The sequence below is a fragment of the Narcine bancroftii genome, chromosome 1 (genome assembly GCF_036971445.1).
Source record: "Narcine bancroftii isolate sNarBan1 chromosome 1, sNarBan1.hap1, whole genome shotgun sequence".
Classification (NCBI taxonomy): domain Eukaryota; kingdom Metazoa; phylum Chordata; class Chondrichthyes; order Torpediniformes; family Narcinidae; genus Narcine; species Narcine bancroftii.
Genome location: NC_091469.1, coordinates 108,136,450 through 108,159,907, shown reverse-complemented (window position 1 = coordinate 108,159,907; position 23,458 = coordinate 108,136,450). Strand labels below are relative to the sequence as shown.

The following is a 23,458-nucleotide window of genomic DNA, read 5'->3' as shown; positions in this document are numbered from 1 at the left end:
TTTTGTTGTAAAAAAGAAGTGGGAACAACAATTCATGTAATCTGGACAGGTGAGAAAGTGGAAAAATTTTGGGAAGATCTAAACCAGATATTAAATAAAATTACAGAAAACAATATACCAAAAAACCCAGAGATCTTCCTCCTAAGTAACATAAAAAACAAAGAATTTGGACTTGATTTGGATGGTGCACAAAAAAGATTTATTATGATAGCTCTAGCCGTAGCAAAAAAATGTATTATGTCAACTTGGAAATTAGAAGATAACTTGAGAATACAACAATGGTATATAGAAATGAATAAATGTATTCCATTAGAAAAAATAACATATAATTTAAGAAATAATATTGAAATATTTGAATAAATATGGGAGCCATACATGAAACACAATAGAGAAAACCTACTGGGGACATCTATCGCCTAAAATAACGAAAGGAGAAAGAAATGAAAAGAATTGACTTAATGGAATTTCTTGTTTATTTTTATTGAATGACAACATTGTTTGACTGGTTTAATGCATCTTAGATTCTGTACTTTAAATGAATGGTGGGGAGGTAGGGAGGGTGGGATGGGAGGAGGGAGTGCGGGGAGAAAATGACACTATATATTTGAAAAGGAAAATGTATGTATCTTGGTCAATGTGGTTTATGGTGTGAAAAATAAAAATTTAAAAAAAAAAGAAAGGTAAATGATTACCACTTAGGAAGGTTCTTATGGGTTTTCAGAGAGAGATTTGTTGCTCGTTGGAAACAAACTAATTCCTTCCGATCAGCCACTTCAGTGTCTTGCTGAAGAAACTTGCCCCATCAGTGTTTTACAGATGATAACCACTTTCTTTCAGGTCACCACAGAGTTCCTTGTATGGACCACAAGGGCTTTGACTAGGTTGAACTATGAACTCATAACCTGTCTTCAAAATTGGGTTTTTCCACAAGCTTATCAGCTTGTCATGTTTCAGTCCCAGCTGCTGCTGAACTGTAGAATTGAATTCTCTCTCGCTCGCTCTCTCTCTCTCTCTCTCTCTGAGAAAACCACATGACCCTCTTAGAACAGCAAACTTCTAAGTTTGTTCATCTGTTGCTTTCCAAAATAATAATCCATTACTCCACAGCATGTCTAATTAACACCTACCTGTGAAGTCCTTATGGGCATTCTTCAAAGTTTTTGCGAAAGCACTCGGAGCCTGTACTGTCTGATTGAAGCAGAGCTCCAGAATTTTAAATGAGATTTGTTTTGATATGTGTGTGACCTAACTAAAATCCCCACAATTTATCTTCCAAAAGCATATTTATATACAATATAAAATATAACATAATCTGTTACCATCTCTATCTTTTTTAGAAATAACTGTAATTAGCGCTATAGAAAACATTTCTGGAAGAACATGTAACCTAAAAGCTTGTTCTATTACTTACATAAATCTTTAAATTCTTTATAAAGTTCCACTGGCAATCCATCCTCTCCAGGAGACATTATTTTTTGAACAACTAAGTGCTCCGTTAACTTCTTGCCCAGTAAACAGTCTATCCAAATTATCTTTAACTGTCTCAGTTAATCTAGGTAATGTTATTTGCAAAAATAATTATCTATAATAGTTTCATCCTGTACTGATTCTGAAATGTATATTTTTACATAAAATTCCCTAAAAGTTTCATTTATTTCTTGTGGTTTAAATGTAACTTTCTTATTATCTTGTTGTATTGCATTAATCGTTCTCGAAGTTTGTTCTGCTTTTAATTGCCATGCCAGAACTTTATGAGATCTTTCCCCTAATTCATATTTCTGTTTAGATCTAAGGATCATTTTCTCTGTTCTATAAGACGACATTGTATTATATTTTAACTCTTTCTTTGGCTTGGCTTCGCGGACGAAGATTTAAGGAGGGGGTAAAAGTCCACGTCAGCTGCAGGCTCGTTTGTGGCTGACAAGTCCGATGCGGGACAGGCAGACACGGTTGCAGCGGCTGCAGGGGAAAATTGGTTGGTTGGGGTTGGGTGTTGGGTTTTTCCTCCTTTGCCTTTTGTCAGTGAGGTGGGCTCTGCGGTCTTCTTCAAAGGAGGTTGCTGCCCGCCAAACTGTGAGGCGCCAAGATGCACGGTTTGAGGCGATATCAGCCCACTGGCGGTGGTCAATGTGGCAGGCACCAAGAGATTTCTTTAGGCAGTCCTTGTACCTTTTCTTTGGTGCACCTCTGTCACGGTGGCCAGTGGAGAGCTCGCCATATAACACGATCTTGGGATGGCGATGGTCCTCCATTCTGGAGACGTGACCCATCCAGCGCAGCTGGATCTTCAGCAGCGTGGACTCGATGCTGTCGACCTCTGCCATCTCGAGTACTTCGACGTTAGGGATGAAAGCGCTCCAATGGATGGTGAGGATGGAGCGGAGACAACGCTGGTGGAAGCGTTCTAGGAGCCGTAGGTGATGCCGGTAGAGGACCCATGATTCGGAGCCGAACAGGAGTGTGGGTATGACAACGGCTCTGTATACGCTTATCTTTGTGAGGTTTTTCAGTTGGTTGTTTTTCCAGACTCTTTTGTGTAGTCTTCCAAAGGCGCTATTTGCCTTGGCGAGTCTATTGTCTATCTCATTGTCGATCCTTGCATCTGATGAAATGGTGCAGCCGAGATAGGTAAACTGGTTGACCGTTTTGAGTTTTGTGTGCCCGATGGAGATGTGGGGGGGGCTGGTAGTCATGGTGGGGAGCTGGCTGATGGAGGACCTCAGTTTTCTTCAGGCTGACTTCCAGGCCAAACATTTTGGCAAATATGATGTTTTATAAAAGCACAAAAACTTCCCTTTTTAAGAACAAAGAATTTAATCTCCATCTATATTCTGACTGCTGGTTTTTAGTAAATTCCAATTCCATCAATAATTAAGAATGAACAGATATTATTCTTGCTTTATAATCAATATTCAAAACTCTTGATTGATTTTGAGTTGAAAGTAAAAAATAAATCAATTCTAGAATATGTGCCAAAAACAATAATTTCTATTTCTAGGATGTTTCTTTCTCCATATATTGACTATGTTTAAATCCTTCATTAAATATATAGTTAAATCTAAAGCTGCTAAAACTATTCTTGATGATCTATCTAATAAAAGGTCGAAACAAAAATTGGAATTACCTCCTACTAAAATATCTTCATAAACATCCACCAAATTTATAAAATTATCTTGTATGAATTTTTCATTGTCTAAGTTCGGTGCATATTTATATTTAATAATGTCCATTCCTCAGAAAATATTTGACAATTTACCATAATATATCTCCCTGCAGGATCCGTGGTCATACTCTGAACATTAATTAGTAAATTTTTCTTAAATAAAATCGCCACTCCCCTGGTTTTAGAGTTAAATGAAGGAAAAAGTACTTGATATAACCAATCTCTTAAATTTTAATGTTCCTTTTCGGTTAAATGAGTTTTTTGTTAAAAAAGCAATATCCACTCCTAATTTCGAAATAAAAAAACTGTGGCGGTGTGAGCAGTGGAAGAAACACAGCCACTATGTTGAGGGTCGTTAATGCCTATTTCAAATTCAGCATTCCCCTTTAAGGGCAGCATGAGCTTAATCACCTGGTGCATTGTGACGTCATAATCGCTGCCCAGGGTCCGCGCTGGAAGGGATGCTGGAGTCAGAGAGAAACCTCTGACGACATGATTTCCTCATGGCTGCCCCATACAAGCAGGACTGGTTCACCATGAGGATGTGCACCACCAAACAACCCCTCACCCCCAGAACCAGCTATGTGTCCTGTCGCTTTGGTGGCCAGCCCCAGTGCTTGGGCGTGGCTGTCTGCACTGGCTGTGATAAGTCCAGATGGGCCACCATCAGGCGGTCCACCGTTAAAAGTTCCTCTATCCCCCACAAGGTCCAGGGTGAAGGCTCTGCCGGACTGGTGCAAGACTTTGTATGGCCCCTCGTACGGTCGCTGTAGCAGTGCACCTTGTGGTTACCTCCACACGAAAACAAACTGGGCCGAGTCAAGCACTTTGGGGAGATGAAACGGCCGGGTGCCATGGCATGCCCGGGGTGGGGAGCTAGGGAGGCCTGTCGTCTGCGTAGATCTGCCAGCAGGTTTTTGTGGGTGGCCGTGGTGTCAGGGTCTAGGCCGAAAATCTCAACCAGCAGGGAAAGCAGTGCACCATAGACCATCTCCGTTGCTGAAGCCTGCAGGTCCTCCTTGGGTGCCATCCTAATCCCGATGAGAACCCAGGGTAGTTCATCTGCCCAGTCTGGTTCAGAGAACCTGGCCATAAGCGATGCCTTCAGGTGCCTGTGGAATCTCTCAACCAACCCGTTAGACTATGGGTGGCATGCTGTAGTGTGGTGGAGCTTGACTCCCAGGAGCTTCACCATCTGAGTCCAGAGGGAAGATGTGAACTGCGCCCCTCTGTCACCAGTGATGTGCGCTGGCACTCCAAAATGGGCGATCCATTGGCTGACCAGAGTCCTGGCGCACGTCTCCGCAGAGGCCTCCTTAACCGGGACGGCCTCCGGCCAGCTTGTGGCCCAATCCACCACTGTGAGGAAGTAATGAGCCTCCTTGGAAACCAACCGGCAGGAGCCCGACGACATCAACGTGAATGTGTTGAAAGCTGTGAACCGCCGGGTCAAAGGTCTGGATGGGGTTCGCATGTGTCGCTGGACCTTTGAGGTCTGGCACATGGTATAGTTTCTGGCCAGTTCCGCAACCTCCTTCTTCAGCCCGTGCCACACAAACTGCTCTGCAACCATCTGCATGGTTTTCTTTACCGCTGGGTGAGCGAGGTCGTTGATCAGACTGAAGACCTTCGCCCTCCAGTGCGGCAGGACCACCAGGTGCGGCATGCCTGTTGAGACATTGCAGAGCAATGTTTCCGGGCTGCTGGGCACCTGGACATTCTTGAGTTTGAGGCCCAAAATGGCGGTCCGTAAGGCCTGCTTCACCGCATCGTTCCTCTGTGCTCGTAATCCAGGCCGGGCGAGAGAATGTTGATGGCTGGATGGGAGAGCGCATCTGCCCTATATCGGATGTCGGTCGTGAACTCAGACACGTACGAGAGGTGGCGTGGCTGTCCGGCGGACCACGGATCTTTGGCCATCACCAGTGCTTTAGTGAGGGGCCTGTGATCTGTGAAGGCTGTCAATGGCCTGCCCTCGAGGAAGAAGAGGAAATGACGATGCTAAATACAGCACCAGGAGCTCCCGGTCGAAGGCGCTGTATTTGAGCTCCGGCAGGCACAGCTGCTTGCTGAAAAAGGCCAACGAGTGCCATTGTCCATCGAGCCACTGTTCCAGAACCCCCGCCCCCCCCACTGCCGTAGCTGAGGCATCCACAGAGAGCGCCGTGTGCGCCTCCAGCTGCGGGTGCACCAGTGGCGTGGCATTGGCTAGAGCCTCCTTTGTCGCAATGAAACCCCTGTCTGCCTCCTTTAACCACAATAAAGTATTTTCTTTGGTGGCCATGAGCGCGAACAATGGACGCATGGTACGCGCGGCTCCGAGAATGAAACGGTGGTAAAACATCACCATCCCTGCGAACACTTGGAGGTCTTTCAGGGTGGAGGGTTTGGGGAATCGTTGAACAGCCACTACCTTCTCCAGCGCAGCCGCAGCCGCTGAAAGGGTGTGCCCCAGGAACTGGTGGGACTCCTTGCCGAACTGGCATTTGGCCGCGTTGACCGTGAGTCCGAAGTCGGCCAGCCGGGCAATGTGTGTGTGGAGGTGGGCTTTGTGTTCGTCGCGGTTGTGACTGGCAATGAGAATATCGTCCAGTAAATGAACACAAAGTCCAGGTCTTTTCCAACTGCATCCATGAGGTGCTGGAATGTTTGGGCCGTGTTCTTTAAACCGAAGGGCATATACAGGAACTCAAAGAGGCCTAAAGGGGTGATTCTTCTTCTTCTTCTTCTTCTTTCTTTGGCTTGGCTTCGCGGACGAAGATTTATGGAGGGGTAATGTCCACGTCAGCTGCAGGCTCGATTGTGGCTGACAAGTCCGATGCGGGACAGGCAGACACGGTTGCAGTGGTTGCAGGGGAATATTGGTTGGTTGAGATTGGGTGTTGGGTTTTTCCTCCTTTGTCTTTTGTCAGTAAGGTGGGCTCTGCGGTCTTCTTCAAAGGAGGTTGCTGCCCGCCAAACTGTGAGGCGCCAAGATGCACGGTTTGAGGCGATATCAGCCCACTGGCGGTGGTCAATGTGGCAGGCACCAAGAGATTTCTTTAGGCAGTCCTTGTACCTCTTCTTTGGATAATGACAGTCTTATACATGTCGTCTGGATGCACCAAGATCTGATGGTATCCCTGCACGAGGTCCACTTTGAAGAAGACCCATGCGCCGTGGAGGTTGGCAGAGAAGTCCTGTATGTGGGGCACCGGTTACCTGGTGGGATAGTTGCATCGTTCAACTGACGGTAGTCCCTGCACGGTCTCCAGCCCCCGGAAGATTTCGGGACCATATGGAGCGGCAATGCCCAGGCGCTATCTGAGCACTGGACGATTCTCAGTTTGGAAAACTCCTGCTTTGCCTCCTGGAGCTTCTCAGGCGGTAGCCGTCTGGGTCTAGCGTGCAGCAGGAGGCCCTGTGTGGTGATGTGGTGGAAGACCCCATTGTGGGGCAGGGCGGCATTGAACCATGGCTCTAAGATGGCGGGGAATTCATGGAGGATCTCGTCGAACACGTCCCTGGTGGCGGCTACAGTGGCGATTTTGGGCCAGCGTGCTTCTGCTGTGTCCAGTCAGGTGGAGTGGAACGTTCAGGCGTTGACCAGCCTTTTGCCCTTCATGTCACCCAGTAGGCCGTGATCTCTGAGGAAGTCGGCCCCTAACAGCGTGTTGCCCACGGAGGCTAGGACAGATCTCCAGTGGAACTTCTCCTTCCCGATCTGGATCTGTGCCCTGCGAGTGCCATAGGTCCTGATGGTGGAGCCGTTTGCCGCCCGCAGGGTTGGACCTCGAAATCGGGTGCGAGTCTCTAATGCTGTGGGGGGAAGGACACTGAGCTCAGTCCCTGTGTCCACCAGGAATCAGCAGCCGGTGGATCTGTCCATCACATGAAGGAGGTTGTTTGTGTGGCCAACCATCACAGCATCAACGGTTGTTTCCATGAAACCCACAGGTCTGGCGGCACTTATGGTCTTGCTCTCCCCAGCGCTGGTGGTAGAAACACCAGGTCGACTGGCCCTCCTCTGGCTTGGTCTTGGGAGCAGCTCACGGTCGGCTGGCCCCTGGTCATGCCACCTGGTTGAGAGCTGCCTCATTCTCCCTCTTTGTGCGCCAGAGGGCATCCACACGGGCTGCTGCTCTCCTCGGGTTTGAGAAGTCTTCATCTGTGAGGAGCAGCTGGATGTCCTCTGGCATCTGTTCCAGGAATATCTAGCCAAAGAGAAAACCAGGCTCGTGGTCTTCTGCCAGGGCCAGCATTTCGTCCATCAGCGCCGAAAGACTACGGTCCCCAAGCCCATCTAGGTGAAGGAACCTGGAAGCCCATTGCTGGGGAGTTAGCCCGAAAGTTCTGAGCAGCAGGTCTCTGAGGGCGGTGTACTTGCCCGTAGCCGGGGGATGGTGGATGATGTCATCTTCGTCCAGAGCACTCAAGATATAATAGAACACTGTGGCATCTGAGGAGATGTTGCGGAGTTGAAATTGTCCTTCCGCTGTAATCACATTCTCTGTCAGTGGGTCCAAAATGGGAGAAGCTTGATGGAGACAGCGTTAACCTCTGCTGAATCAATGGTGTTTTGAGTCCAGAAAAACATCTGGGCTCGTCGGGGTCACCACTGTGGCAGTGTGAGCAGTGGGAGAAACACAGCCACCACGTTGAGGGTCGTTAATTACTATTTTTATTCAAATTCAGCGTGCCCCTTTAAGGGCAGCATGAGCTCAGTCACCTGGTGCATTGTGACATCATAATCACTGCCCAGGGTCCGCGCTGGAAGGGATGCTGGAGTCAGAGAGAAACCTCTGACGACGCCATTTCCCCATGGCTGCCCTGCCATGTGGCAATACAAATGGGACCAGTTCACCGTGAGGATGCACGCTGCCACGAAACAAAATTTTCTTTCCTTTAATTGTTCCGTTAATCCCATTAATATTAATGCTTATAATCTTAATTGCTTTATTCATTTTTCCATATTTTTAAAATCCCTTTTCATCACTCCCATCCAGGAAGACAGAAAGAATTCCCATAAAATAATTCAGTCCTGAGTGTCACCATCTGCAATCCAAGAACATTAAAATAATTCAAATTAAATACAACATGTTTAATTATTTAAAAAAAAGAAAAACAAAAATACCCAGCCAATAAATACTGTAAAAGCCAGCACTAACTCCCTCCATTTTACGGGTCATGGCTAAGCCACGAAAACACATGCAACTACCTAAAACCAATTTAGCACATCCCCCGATCCCCGTGGGGAAAAAAATTTGATTTAATCAATCATTCAATTCCATCTAACATAAGAATAGATAATATCATATCAATTCTTTTTCCATCATTAAATAAAACAGTATATTAAATTCATTGCAACAAATCATGGCCTTCTGTTACTTGGGCTTTAGACAAACTCTGAGCACATTCTTCAGCTTGAACAAAATTTGTATAAAAATAAAATTCTGTTGACCTGGTACAAAAAATTTTCAAAGTTGCAGGATAACGCAACACAAATCTGTAACCTTTATCATACTAAACTTTCCTTTCCTTTAACAAAGTTTGAATCAAAACTGCATAAAAGAAAATTTTATCCCCTCATAGTTCAAAGGTCCATTTTCCTTATCCCTTTGCATTGCCAAACCTAAGACCCTCTCCCTATCCTGGTAATTCAGAAATTAACCAGGATAGATTGGTGTCTCTGGTTTGGACCTGGCTTTGGTCTTAAAGCTCTATGGGCTCTTTCAATTAAAATCTTGTCTTCAAAATGTTCCTCTGCAAACATCTTTGTTATCCATTCTTGAAAAAAACAAATCACATCTTCTCCTTTACCTTTGGATAATCCCACTATTTGAACATTATTTCTTCTGCTATAATTTTCCAAAATATCGACTTTCTCCAACAATTTTTCATTCATGGAGATTAAACAAGTCGTCAAATATTCTGAAATATTAGATCTATCTTCAATATGCTGCACTTCCTTTCGAACATCTTGAACGTTATCTTCCAACTTACCCATGCTTTGTGTAACATTATTCATCACCTTCAATGCATTATCCACTTTAACTGTCAAATCTGTTTCAACTTGCTTCAATTCTTCAGACAACCATTTAAAATTATTTTCCAAAGTCCATTAATTTTAGTTTGAAGTTCATCAATTTTTTTCTTCCCCCTGGTCTGTTCCTCTTCTGAATGTGACCTATCTTCTTCACTTTCATATTCTTCTTCCACTGGGCTGTGTCTCCTACGTTCTGAAGTTGACATGCCGAACTGCCCCTTTATGAGACCTTGAATTTATTTTCTCTTGAATTTATTTTGAGGTCACATCAGGGCTGTGTATTTTCCTATTGCACCGTGCATGCCCTACCTCTCATGGCTCAACGCGAGGAAGGCTCTAAATAGATACTTTTTTTTAACAAATCCCATGGGAGTCATGAGGTTGTGTGACATCCATCACGGCATCACATGATATCCCCCCCCCAACCCAGTGGTTCTAAACCATTTTTGCCCTAGGTCCCACTTTGATTTTTAAAAAATCATACATCCTACCATTAGTAGAAAAAGTTATATATTCAAAATAAGTTTTAATTAAATCACTTACTGCAGTCTATTTCAATGGAATTAAGGTCAGAAATACACAGAACACATATTTCATATTCAATTGCTACTTCAATATGTCAACCATCTCAAACAAACATTCATCAATTGTCGTCACTTCAGTGGGAATCTTGCAGATTTTTTTGATTCACGGAACTAATTTTATTAGTTTCAACCTTAAATCTCCACATTTTGTAATTTCAAGTCTGTTTCTCTTACTAACAGCACTGAAGTCATATTCTACTAAATAAGATGATGGAAAAATGTATCAATAGTTCCCTTGCTAAAGTAGCTGAGTTTGGATATTTCTATTCAATCTTATTAAACAGCCACACCATGGTTTTTTTCACTTTGAACAGAGTTTTTACAGGTTCTTCATGATGCAACTCAGATAACTCCTCTTGGTTTTGTACTGGAACTTCAGATAAATCCACCAGCAAGGGCTGAGTTAACCAAGGGGGAAAATCCATTGCCTTTAAATCACAAAATCTATCACTGAAGTCAGTAACCAACATTTTCAAATGGTCAACAATGACTTTTGTAGCAGCATTAGTTACCTCACACTTATTCAACCAATGGAATGGACTGAAATTTCTTGCAGAAATATTCCTTTGGCATAATTCTAGAAGTGTCATGAATCCAAATATCTTTGTTTTTGCATAACCAAGCTTGGAGTTGCTGTTCAATGTACTTAGTTCTCAAAAATGTCTGTCAAGTAACTCACATAAGCTTTGCCATCAGTTGTTAGCAAGAGCTTCATTTCAGGTTTGTCCTTCAAAAACTTGCTGAGGAGATCAAACAGTTCCATAAACCTTTTGAATCAGTTTCCCTTTGACAACCACCTTACTTCAGTTTGAAACGATCATCTCACCTTCTGCATTTTTATCAACACACAACTGCTTAAACAGACATTCACATTTGGCATTAGCTTTGATGGTACTGATACACTTGATCACAGAATGCAGTATCTCATGTAGAATAGGGGAACCTTTCTTGGCAACCAAGTTTTCTCAGTGGATAACACAAAACACAACTAACATGTTTAGATTTTCGTTCTTCATTAATTTTAAACATCCTGTGGGGTTTTTTTTAACCCATCATAGCAGGTGCACAATCTGCAGCACAAGATACAATGTTGCCTTTTGGTATTTTATTTTCATCCAAATAATTTTTGAGCTTGCTATAGATATCAATTCCAGTAGTGATTCCAGTAATCTAATGATTCACAAAACAACATCTCCTCTTGACACTCTGTTTTACTGACAAGTGTTGCCAAATCACATCTTTCACATTAACATAACGAGTTTATTTTTTCAAACCAACTTTTTAATTATTTCCCAAAATATTCCTACACCCCTCTAAAATATTCTTAAGATCCATGCCCCACCAAAATATTCCCACACCCCATCTTGAGAATCTATGTGCAGCTAACCAATACTAAATAAAGTGTTCATAAATTGTGCAAATCAAAATATACAGTAGTAACACAAATGCCTTTTAAATGAGGGACAAGGCACATCAGCAGGGGAAGGTGATGTTTCTGGAAATGACAATGCTCTACCAGATCTCCCACCCACCCCACCCCCCAACCAAACAGAGTCATTGTATTATTGATGGAGCAGGGTGTTGCAGGAACTGGTCCCCAGTGTGAGAGGGAGGGGAAATATTTTGTCACTGAGTTGCACATGTAGTCTCTGACTTGTGTAATGATTATAATATTTTGGAGAATTTGTAAGATTTGAGTAGGTTACATACATACGCACATTTTAAAACAGATCTTATTTGAAAGACTGAAGAAATATTGAAGATCTCTGGAGAATGTTATACATCTTTCACAAGTAGGTGTTAATTGAACTGACGCCATAAAATGAATGACCATTGTTTGGAACTGGAGCCAGTATAGTTATAAGTACCCTTTCTGCAAAATTCTCGCAGAAAGGTCACTCTTGGGTTTTGTTTATACTTAAGATAACAACTTGTGCAGAAGGAAGAACTCCTGTTGTTTGCTGGAGAAGGTGGGGGGGTTTTCAAGTCACATGCTTTTTACTGGAGTCTCAGTTGGAGAGAAAGAGAGAGGTCACAAGTTCACTCAGTCAGTGCGTGTGGGACACTGAACAGTGCAATCCAGGAAGAAATGATGAAAAGTTCCAAAGCAGTGGATGGCTGGAAGTGCTATCTGACTGAGGTTTCTCTTGGAATAAGAGGAACAGAGTGGAGCTCTGTGGTGGCCTAGAGGAAGAGGTGACAATCTGGAAAACCCAGATGGGGCAAGTTTCATCAGCAAGACCTTGAGGTGACTAATGGTCGTACCTCAGTTGTGGAAATCCTGGAACAACAAATCTATCTGCAAACCCCACAAGAACCTTCCTGAGCAGTAAACATTTACTTTTCAAGCACCAAAGCCTGGTGAACTTTATACATGTTAAATTCTGTGCACAGTATAAAAATTCCCTGCATCCAGAGAACTTGGAAGAAGGAGAAGTGAGATTGAACTGTGAACCAAATAACTTTTCTTGAATTTACACACACATTGCATACACGTGCACTTCGAATTAGAAGAGGGTTAATTTAGGTTAGTTAAGTTAAAGTTTGATTCTATTTTCATGTTTAAAGTTGATTAAAAAAAACTTTTGTTTTAAAAACCACTTGTCTTGGTGAATGTCTATTGCTGCTGGGTTTTGGGGTCCTTTGGGCTCATAACACTTGTGTGTAAGTGCACCTGCGCCACCTCCAACTGTGAGCAGGCAATGAATGCAAGGCTATCCTTCAAGTATTATAGCTCTTTCTTGACCAGTGCCTCCGGCGCATTCGCCATCCATCCGGCCACTACCCCATCATTGTGATGCACACAACCCAGATGTCCGCCTCTTAAACATAGAAACATAGAAGATAGGAGCAGGAGTAGGTCATTCGACCCTTCGAGCCTGCTCTGCCATTCAACGAGATCATGGCTGATCTTAAAGTTCAGTACCCCGTCCCCGCCTTCTCTCCGTAACCTTTAATACCCTTATAATGAAGAAATATATCTAATTCCCTCTTAAATATATTTAATGAACCTGCCTCTACTGCCCTCTGTGGCAATGAATTCCACAGATTCACCACCCTCTGGGTAAAGAAATTCCTCCTCATCTCGGTCCTAAATGGTTTGCCTATTATCCTCAAACCATGGCCCCGGGTTCTGGATTTTCCTATCATTGGAAACATCCCATCTGCATCCATTCTGTCCAGTCCTGCCAGAATTTTATATGTCTCTATGAGATCCCCTCTCAATCTTCTAAACTCCAGCGAGTACAATCCCAATTTGCGCAATCTTTCCTCATAAGTCATTCCTGCCATTCCAGGTATCAGCCTGGTGAATCGCCTCTGCACTCCCTCCATTGCAAGAACATCCTTCCTTAGATAAGGTGACCAAAACTGCACACAATACTCCAGGTGGGGTCTCACCAAGGCCCTGTACAGCTGCAGTAAGGTATCCTTGTTCCTATACTCAAACCCTCTTGATATGAAGACCAACATACCATTTGCCTTTTTAACTGCCTGCTGTACCTGCATGCTTGCCTTCAGAGACTGATGTACAAGTACCCCTAGGTCTCTCTGCACTTCCCCATCTCTTAATCTATTGCCATTCAAATAGTAATCTGCCCTCCGGTTTGTATTACCAAAGTGGATAACCTCACATTTATCCACATTGTAGTGCATTTGCCATGTATCTGCCCAGTCCCTCAATTTATCCAAATCACACTGGAGCTTCCTGACCCCCTCTTCCGTTCACACAACCCCTCCTAGCTTAGTGTCATCTGCAAATTTGGAGATATTACATCCAATCCCCTCATCCAGATCATTAATGTAAATTGTGAACAGCTGGGGTCCCAGTACAGATCCCTGTGGTACCCCACTGGTCACCGCCTGCCACTCAGAAAACGAGCCATTTATCCCAACTCTCTGTCTTCTACCTGCCAGCCAGTTCTCAATCCACATCAATACTTTGCCCCCAATCCCATGAGCCTTGATTTTGGAAGCCAGTCGTTTATGCGGGACCTTATCGAAGGCCTTTTGGAAGTCGAGGTACACCACATCCACTGGCTCTCTCCCCCATCTATTTTACCTGTCACCATCTCAAAGAATTCCAATAGATTTGTCAAGCACGATTTACCTTTTGTAAATCCATGTTGACTCCGTCCGATCCCTTCTCTGCTAGTCATATGCTCCGCTATTATATCCTTAATAATGGATTCCATCATTTTGCCCACTACTGATGTAAGGCTCACCGGCTGATAATTCCCCGCTTTTTCTCTACCCCCCTTTTTAAATAGTGGGGTAACATTAGCTACCCTCCAATCCATGGGTACTGATCCTGAGTCTATCGAGTTCTGGAAAATAATTCTTAAAGCATCTGCTATCTGAATGGCCACTTCCTTGAGTACCCTAGGATGTAGATTATCAGGCCCTTGGCATTTATCTGCCTTCAATCCCATCAATTTCCCCAAGACCATGTCCTTAGAGATAGTGATTTCTTTCAGTTCCTCCCTTGCATTAGTCTCTATGTTTCCCAACATCCTTGGGAGGTTATTTGTATCCTCTCTTGTAAAAACAGAACTAAAGTAAGAATTTAATTGGTCTGCCATTTCCTTATTCCCCATTATATATTCCCCTGATTCCGACTGCAAAGGACCTACTCTGGATTTCACCAATCTTTTCCTTTTGACATATTTATAAAAGCTTTTGCAGTCGGTTTTTATATTTGCCGCAAGCTTACTTTCGTAATTTATTTTTGCTCTCTTGATTAATCCCTTTGTCCTCCTTTGCTGCATCTTGAACTGCTCCCAGTCTTCGGTTGCAGTACTTTTTTTGGCCAATTGATATGCTCTTTGCCATCCCATGAAGAAGTAGGGGTTGGCCTGGCAGACATGCATCCAAGGCATATAAGTACTTCCCTGGGAGCATCCCCATTTTCTGGGCTACCATCTGGCACCAGGATGCCATTCCTGCTCGCTTGCTTACTGTACGTGGATCAGTGTCTACTAAAATAGTGTGGACTGGCTCCCTTAATGGACTCACTGAGATAGTCAGGGGTGTGTATTGTCCGAATTAAGAGGTTTAATTAAAAAGTTCCTGAAGCACTCACCCCATGGGAATTATTCATAGTGGTATTATGGGGAGGAGTGGAGGAACACTGTTATTACTGAAAGGCTTCATTCCGAAAGGGTCTATATAAGCTGCTCCTCCTGCTGCTGCTGATGGATGAAAGCCTGGAGTGGTGGTCCTTCAGGCATTTCGATGTTGTGGTCTTCCATGGTGCTGAGCTTGAAGTGTAGTTGGCCTGCAGAGTGGGTGGGTAGGAATATTTCACTCTCTTTTGGAGAGTCTATTAGTATGTTAACATGAAAATAACATTTCTTCCAGGAATGCAACCCATCGCGTGTCCTCCGATGTGCGTGCAATTACTTCCCCCTGTTTAGATTGTCCCTGTGGCTGCTGCACCTACACCCTACCAGACTCCTCGGAGTCCTATAGATTGACCTTGTCTGCTTTTTGTAAGCCTGAAGTGACCAGATGTGGTGAAAGTGAGGAGTGCCCCTGTGCAGTGGGGCACGAGATGAACTGGTCCATCGCTTCTTGCAGCACACTGATCCACCTCTTCAATGTGTGGTCGGGTGTCATTGTGTGCAGTTTTTGCAACAGTTCATTCTTTTTATGAGTCCTGATGCCTATGGGTTGTAGGGGATGTGCGTCAGCCACGAGATACCTACCTCCATTGCCCAATTCTTTATTTTGGCCCCTGTAAAATGTTTGCCCTGATCAGACAGAACCTCCACCAGACTCCAAAAATGGAGAGGTAATACTTTTGTTCTTTTTGCATTGAATCATGTCCTAATCTTCACTTTCACTTTGTAAAATGTTGTATGATAACTCCCTTGTGTATTATACATTATAAAACGTTAAATTTGAACATATGTCACCAATAAAGATCATGTAATGTACTGCCATTCCCAATAAAATTTAGAATCTTAATTCATTAAATAGGGTAGTTAAAGTAAAAATATTTTCAATTAATAAAATATTTATTTCTATAGGGTCTCTGATAGCCGGAGAATATTCTTACCCTTTCCAATTTCTTCTATCAGGTAAGCATATATTTGTGTATTCCAAGAGGTTTTAAAATTGTTATTGAATAATGTTTACTGTGTGGTGCAAAACATTTTACGATATAAGATGCCAGTGGGAAGTCTATGCTGTTTCTAATCATAATACCTCTGTGTTACAACAGGCGGCTGAAATCGCATAGCCCATTTCTTGACATCAGGTATTTTTTATCGACCAATGCTGACATCAAGTGGGCTATACTTTTCTTTCTTATGTTTCATACTGTTTATAACTATTTTTGAATCATGAAACCCTGATTGCATGTTCTCTGAATCTCTTCATGGTTATGCATCTTTCTATGACCTACATGTACTGACAATTCATTTTCTGGTGGATAAATACCCTTAACTGGAACTTGTTAGAAAATAATAATGTTGCACTTAAGTCAACAAAGTTGCCCTACCTTTACGCAGAGATCACAGCCTGCACAAATCCCATAACTTTCTTTATGAATGAGACTAATTCACTAGGTTTGACTAATTATTGCATTTATGTTACCTGTTGTGATGTGTTTTTCAAAAACAAAGGGAAAAGTTCAAGTGTAGTAATACTCAGAGATCGGCATTGAGAGGAGAGCAGTATAGGACATGCCAGGGCTGAACACAATGCCAGTCTAATACATCCCATCATCCTGCATGTGGTCTGTCTCTCTCCATCCCATCATTCTTCATGTGGTCTGTCTCTCTCCAGCCCATCATCCTGCATGTGGCCTGTCTCTCTCCATCCCATCATCCTGCATGTGGTCTGTCTCTCTCCAACCCATCATTCTTCATGTGGTCTGTCTATCTCCATCCCATCATCCTGCATGTGGTCTGTCTCTCTCCATCCCATCATTCTTCATGTGGTCTGTCTCTCTCCATCCCATCATTCTTCATGTGGTCTGTCTCTCTCTATCCCATCATCCTGCATGTGGTCTGTCTCTCTCCATCCCATCATTCTTCATGTGGTCTGTCTCTCTCCATCCCATCATTCTTCATGTGTCTGTCTCTCTCCATCCCATCATTCTTCATGTGGTCTGTCTCTCTCCATCCCATCATCCTGCATGTGGTCTGTCTCTCTCCATCCCATCATCCTGCATGTGGTCTGTCTCTCTCCATCCCACAATTCTTCATGTGGTCTGTCTCTCTCCATCCCATCATCCTGCATGTGGTCTGTCTCTCTCCCCATCATCCTACATGTGGTCTGTCTCTCTCCATCCCATCATCCTGCATGTGGTCTGTCTCTCTCCATCCCATCATACTGCATTTGGTCTGTCTCTCTCCATCCCATCATTCTTCAAGTGGTCTGTCTCTCTCCATCCCATCATCCTGCATGTGGTCTGTCTCTCTCCATCCCATAATCCTGCATGTGGTCTGTCTCTCTCCATCCCATCATTCTTCAAGTGGTCTGTCTCTCTCCATCCCATCATCCTGCATGTGGTCTGTCTCTCTCCATCCCATCATTCTTCATGTCATCATCTCTTTCCATCCCATCATCCTGCATGTGGTCTGTCTCTCTCCATCCCATCATCCTGCATTTGGTCTGTCTCTCTCCATACCATCATCCTGCATGTGGTCTGTCTCTTTCCATCCTATCATCCTGCATGTGGTCTGTCTCTCTCCATTCCCATCATTCTGCATGTGGTCTGTCTCTCTCCATCCCATCATCCTGCATGTGTTCTGTCTCTCTCCATCCCATCATTCTTCATGTGGTCTGTCTCTCTCCATCCCATCATCCTGCATGTGTTCTGTCTCTCTCCATCCCATCATTCTTCATGTGGTCTGTCTCTTTCCATCCCATCATCCTGCATGTGGTCTGTCTCTCTCCATCCCATCATTCTTCATGTGGTCTGTCTCTCTCCATCCCATCATCCTGCATGTGGTCTGTCTCTCTCCATCCCGTCATTCTTCATGTGGTCTGTCTCTCTCCATCCCATCATCCTGCATGTGGTCTGTCTCTCTCCATCCCATCATTCTTCATGTGGTCTGTCTCTCTCCATCCCATCATTCTTCATGTGGTCTGTCTCTCTCATTCCCATCATCCTGCATGTGGTCTGTCTCTCTCCATCCCATCATCCTGCATGTGGTCTGTCTCTCTCCATCCCATCATTCTTCATGTGGTCTGTCTCTCTCCATCCCATCATCCTGCATGTGGACTGTCTCTCTCGATCCCATCATTCTTCATGTGGTCTGTCTCTCTCCATCCCATCATCCTGCATGTGGTCTGTCTCTCTCCATCCCATCATTCTTCATGTGGTCTGTCTCTCTCCATCCCATCATTCTTCATGTGGTCTGTCTCTCTCCATCCCATCATCCTGCATGTGGTCTGTCTCTCTCCATCCCATCATCCTGCATGTGGTCTGTCTCTCTCCATCCCATCATTCTTCATGTGGTCTGTCTCTCTCCATCCCATCATCCTGCATGTGGTCTGTCTCTCTCCATCCCATCATCCTGCATGTGGTCTGTCTCCATCCCATCATCCTGCAAGTGCTCTGTCTCTCTCCATCCCATCATCCTGCATGTGGTCTGTCTCTCTCCATCCCATCACCCTGCATGTGGTCTATCTCTCTCCATCCCATCATCCTGCATGTGGTCTGTCTCTCTCCATCCCATCATCCTGCATGTGGTCTGTCTCTCTCCATCCCATCATTCTTCATGTGGTCTGTCTCTCTCCATCCCATCATCCTGCATGTGGTCTGTCTCTCTCCATCCCATCATCCTGCATGTGGTCTGTCTCTCTCCATCCCATCATCCTGCATGTGGTCTGTCTCTCTCCATCCCATCATCCTGCAAGTGGTCTGTCTCTCTCCATCCCATCATCCTGCATGTGGTCTGTCTCTCTCCATCCCATCATCCTGCATGTGGTCTGTCTCTCTCCATCCCATCATACTGCATTTGGTCTGTCTCTCTCCATCCCATCATCCTGCATGTGGTCTGTCTCTCTCCATCCCATCATTCTACATGTGGTCTGTCCCTCTCCATCCCATCATTCTTCAAGTGGTCTGTCTCTCTCCATCCCATCATCCTGCATGTGGTCTGTCTCTCTCCATCCCATCATTCTTCATGTCGTCATCTCTTTCCATTCAATCATCCTGCATGTGGTCTGTCTCTCTCCATCCCATCATCCTGCATTTGGTCTGTCTCTCTCCATCCCATCATCCTGCATGTGGTCTGTCTCTTTCCATCCTATCATCCTGCATGTGGTCTGTCTCTCTCCATTCCCATCATCCTGCATGTGGTCTGTCTCTCTCCATCCCATCATCCTGCATGTGTTCTATCTCTCTCCATCCCATCATTCTTCATGTGGTCTGTCTCTCTCCATCCCATCATCCTGCATGTGTTCTGTCTCTCTCCATCCCATCATTCTTCATGTGGTCTGTCTCTTTCCATCCCATCATCCTGCATGTGGTCTGTCTCTCTCCATCCCATCATTCTTCATGTGGTCTGTCTCTCTCCATCCCATCATCCTGCATGTGGTCTGTCTCTCTCCATCCCATCATTCTTCATGTGGTCTGTCTCTCTCCATCCCATCATCCTGCATGTGGTCTGTCTCTCTCCTTCCCATCATTCTTCATGTGGTCTGTCTCTCTCCATCCCATCATTCTTCATGTGGTCTGTCTCTCTCCATCCCATCATCCTGCATGTGGTCTGTCTCTCTCCATCCCATCATCCTGCATTTGGTCTGTCTCTCTCCATCCCATCATTCTTCATGTGGTCTGTCTCTCTCCATCCCATCATCCTGCATGTGGTCTGTCTCTCTCCATCCCATCATCCAGCATGTGGTCTGTCTCTCTCCATCCCATCATCCTGCAAGTGGTCTGTCTCTCTCCATCCCATCATCCTGCATGTGGTCTGTCTCTCTCCATCCCATCATCCTGCATGTGGTCTGTCTCTCTCCATCCCATCATCCTGCATGTGGTCTGTCTCTCTCCATCCCATCATCCTGCATGTGGTCTGTGTCTCTCTATCCCATCATTCTTCATGTGGTCAGTCTCTCTCCATCCCATCATCCTGCATGTGGTCTGTCTCTCTCCATCCCATCATCCTGCATGTGGTCTGTCTCTCTCCATCCCATCATCCTGCATGTGGTCTGTCTCTCTCCATCCCATCATCCTGCAAGTGGTCTGTCTCTCTCCATCCCATCATCCTGCATGTGGTCTGTCTCTCTCCATCCCATCATCCTGCATGTGGTCTGTCCCTCTCCATCCCATCATCCTGCATTTGGTCTGTCTCTCTCCATCCCATCATCCTGCATGTGGTCTGTCTCTCTCCATCCCATTATCCTGCATGTGGTCTGTCTATCTCCATCCCATCATCCTGCATTTGGTCTGTCTCTCTCCATCCCATCATCCTGCATGTGGTCTGTCTCTCTCCCCATCATCCTACATGTGGTCTGTCTCTCTCCATCCCATCATCCTGCATGTGGTCTGTATCTCTCCCCATCATCCTACATGTGGTCTGTCTCTCTCCATCCCATCATCCTGCATGTGGTCTGTCTCTCACCATCCCATCATCCTGCATTTGGTCTGTCTCTCTCCATCCCATCATCCTGCATGTAGTCTGTCTCTCTCCATTCCCATCATCCTGCATGTGGTCTGTCTCTCTCCATCCCATTATCCTGCATGTGGTCTGTCTCTCTCCATTCCCATCATCCTGCATGTGGTCTGTCTCTCTCCATCCCATTATCCTGCATGTGGTCTGTCTCTCTCCATCCCATCATCCTGCATGTGGTCTGTCTCTCTCCATATCATCATCCTGCATGTGGTCTGTCTCTTTCCATCCTATCATCCTGCATGTGGTCTGTCTCTCTCCATTCCCATCATCCTGCATGTGGTCTGTCTCTCTCCATCCCATCATCCTGCATGTGTTCTGTCTCTCTCCATCCCATCATTCTTCATGTGGTCTGTCTCTCTCCATCCCATCATCCTGCATGTGTTCTGTCTCTCTCCATCCCATCATTCTTCATGTGGTCTGTCTCTTTCCATCCCATCATCCTGCATGTGGTCTGTCTCTCTCCATCCCATCATTCTTCATGTGGTCTGTCTCTCTCCATCCCATCATCCTGCATGTGGTCTGTCTCTCTCCATCCCATCATTCTTCATGTGGTCTGTCTCTCTCCATCCCATCATTCTTCATGTGGTCTGTCTCTCTCCATCCCATCATCCTGCATGTGGTCTGTCTCTCTCCATCCCATCATCCTGCATGTGGTCTGTCTCTCTCCATCCCATCATTCTTCATGTGGTCTGTCTCTCTCCATCCCATCATCCTGCATGTGGTCTGTCTCTCTCGATCCCATCATTCTTCATGTGGTCTGTCTCTCTCCATCCCATCATCCTGCATGTGGTCTGTCTCTCTCCATCCCATCATTCTTCATGTGGTCTGTCTCTCTCCATCCCATCATTCTTCATGTGGTCTGTCTCTCTCCATCCCATCATCCTGCATGTGGTCTGTCTCTCTCCATCCCATCATCCTGCATGTGGTCTGTCTCTCCCCATCCCATCATTCTTCATGTGGTCTGTCTCTCTCCATCCCATCATCCTGCATGTGGTCTGTCTCTCTCCATCCCATCATCCTGCATGTGGTCTGTCTCCATCCCATCATCCTGCAAGTGGTCTGTCTCTCTCCATCCCATCATCCTGCATGTGGTCTGTCTCTCTCCATCCCATCATCCTGCATGTGGTCTATCTCTCTCCATCCCATCATCCTGCATGTGGTCTGTCTCTCTCCATCCCATCATCCTGCATGTGGTCTGTCTCTCTCCATCCCATCATTCTTCATGTGGTCTGTCTCTCTCCATCCCATCATCCTGCATGTGGTCTGTCTCTCTCCATCCCATCATCCTGCATGTGGTCTGTCTCTCTCCATCCCATCATCCTGCATGTGGTCTGTCTCTCTCCATCCCATCATCCTGCATGTGGTCTGTCTCTCTCCATCCCATCATCCTGCATGTGGTCTGTCTCTCTCCATCCCATCATTCTTCATGTCATCATCTCTTTCCATCCCATCATCCTGCATGTGGTCTGTCTCTCTCCATCCCATCATCCTGCATTTGGTCTGTCTCTCTCCATACCATCATCCTGCATGTGGTCTGTCTCTTTCCATCCTATCATCCTGCATGTGGTCTGTCTCTCTCCATTCCCATCATCCTGCATGTGGTCTGTCTCTCTCCATCCCATCATCCTGCATGTGTTCTGTCTCTCTCCATCCCATCATTCTTCATGTGGTCTGTCTCTCTCCATCCCATCATCCTGCATGTGTTCTGTCTCTCTCCATCCCATCATTCTTCATGTGGTCTGTCTCTTTCCATCCCATCATCCTGCATGTGGTCTGTCTCTCTCCATCCCATCATTCTTCATGTGGTCTGTCTCTCTCCATCCCATCATCCTGCATGTGGTCTGTCTCTCTCCATCCCATCATTCTTCATGTGGTCTGTCTCTCTCCATCCCATCATCCTGCATGTGGTCTGTCTCTCTCCATCCCATCATTCTTCATGTGGTCTGTCTCTCTCCATCCCATCATTCTTCATGTGGTCTGTCTCTCTCATTCCCATCATCCTGCATGTGGTCTGTCTCTCTCCATCCCATCATCCTGCATGTGGTCTGTCTCTCTCCATCCCATCATTCTTCATGTGGTCTGTCTCTCTCCATCCCATCATCCTGCATGTGGTCTGTCTCTCTCGATCCCATCATTCTTCATGTGGTCTGTCTCTCTCCATCCCATCATCCTGCATGTGGTCTGTCTCTCTCCATCCCATCATTCTTCATGTGGTCTGTCTCTCTCCATCCCATCATTCTTCATGTGGTCTGTCTCTCTCCATCCCATCATCCTGCATGTGGTCTGTCTCTCTCCATCCCATCATCCTGCATGTGGTCTGTCTCTCTCCATCCCATCATTCTTCATGTGGTCTGTCTCTCTCCATCCCATCATCCTGCATGTGGTCTGTCTCTCTCCATCCCATCATCCTGCATGTGGTCTGTCTCCATCCCATCATCCTGCAAGTGGTCTGTCTCTCTCCATCCCATCATCCTGCATGTGGTCTGTCTCTCTCCATCCCATCACCCTGCATGTGGTCTATCTCTCTCCATCCCATCATCCTGCATGTGGTCTGTCTCTCTCCATCCCATCATCCTGCATGTGGTCTGTCTCTCTCCATCCCATCATTCTTCATGTGGTCTGTCTCTCTCCATCCCATCATCCTGCATGTGGTCTGTCTCTCTCCATCCCATCATCCTGCATGTAGTCTGTCTCTCTCCATCCCATCATCCTGCATGTGGTCTGTCTCTCTCCATCCCATCATCCTGCAAGTGGTCTGTCTCTCTCCATCCCATCATCCTGCATGTGGTCTGTCTCTCTCCATCCCATCATCCTGCATGTGGTCTGTCTCTCTCCATCCCATCATACTGCATTTGGTCTGTCTCTCTCCATCCCATCATCCTGCATGTGGTCTGTCTCTCTCCATCCCATCATTCTACATGTGGTCTGTCCCTCTCCATCCCATCATTCTTCAAGTGGTCTGTCTCTCTCCATCCCATCATCCTGCATGTGGTCTGTCTCTCTCCATCCCATCATTCTTCATGTCGTCATCTCTTTCCATTCAATCATCCTGCAT

At 45.4% G+C, this 23,458-nt stretch overlaps 1 protein-coding gene across 1 annotated transcript in view; it reads left to right on the top strand.

Annotated features, from left to right (window-relative positions):
• The window catches only part of arrdc1b (arrestin domain containing 1b), a 148,835-nt gene that overhangs the window by 64,729 nt on the left and 60,648 nt on the right, over nt 1-23,458 (top strand). Inside the window, exon 3 of the mRNA XM_069936058.1 lies at nt 15,802-15,852. Coding sequence (XP_069792159.1) covers nt 15,802-15,852 — 51 coding nt within the window. The remainder of the gene's footprint in view (nt 1-15,801; nt 15,853-23,458) is intronic.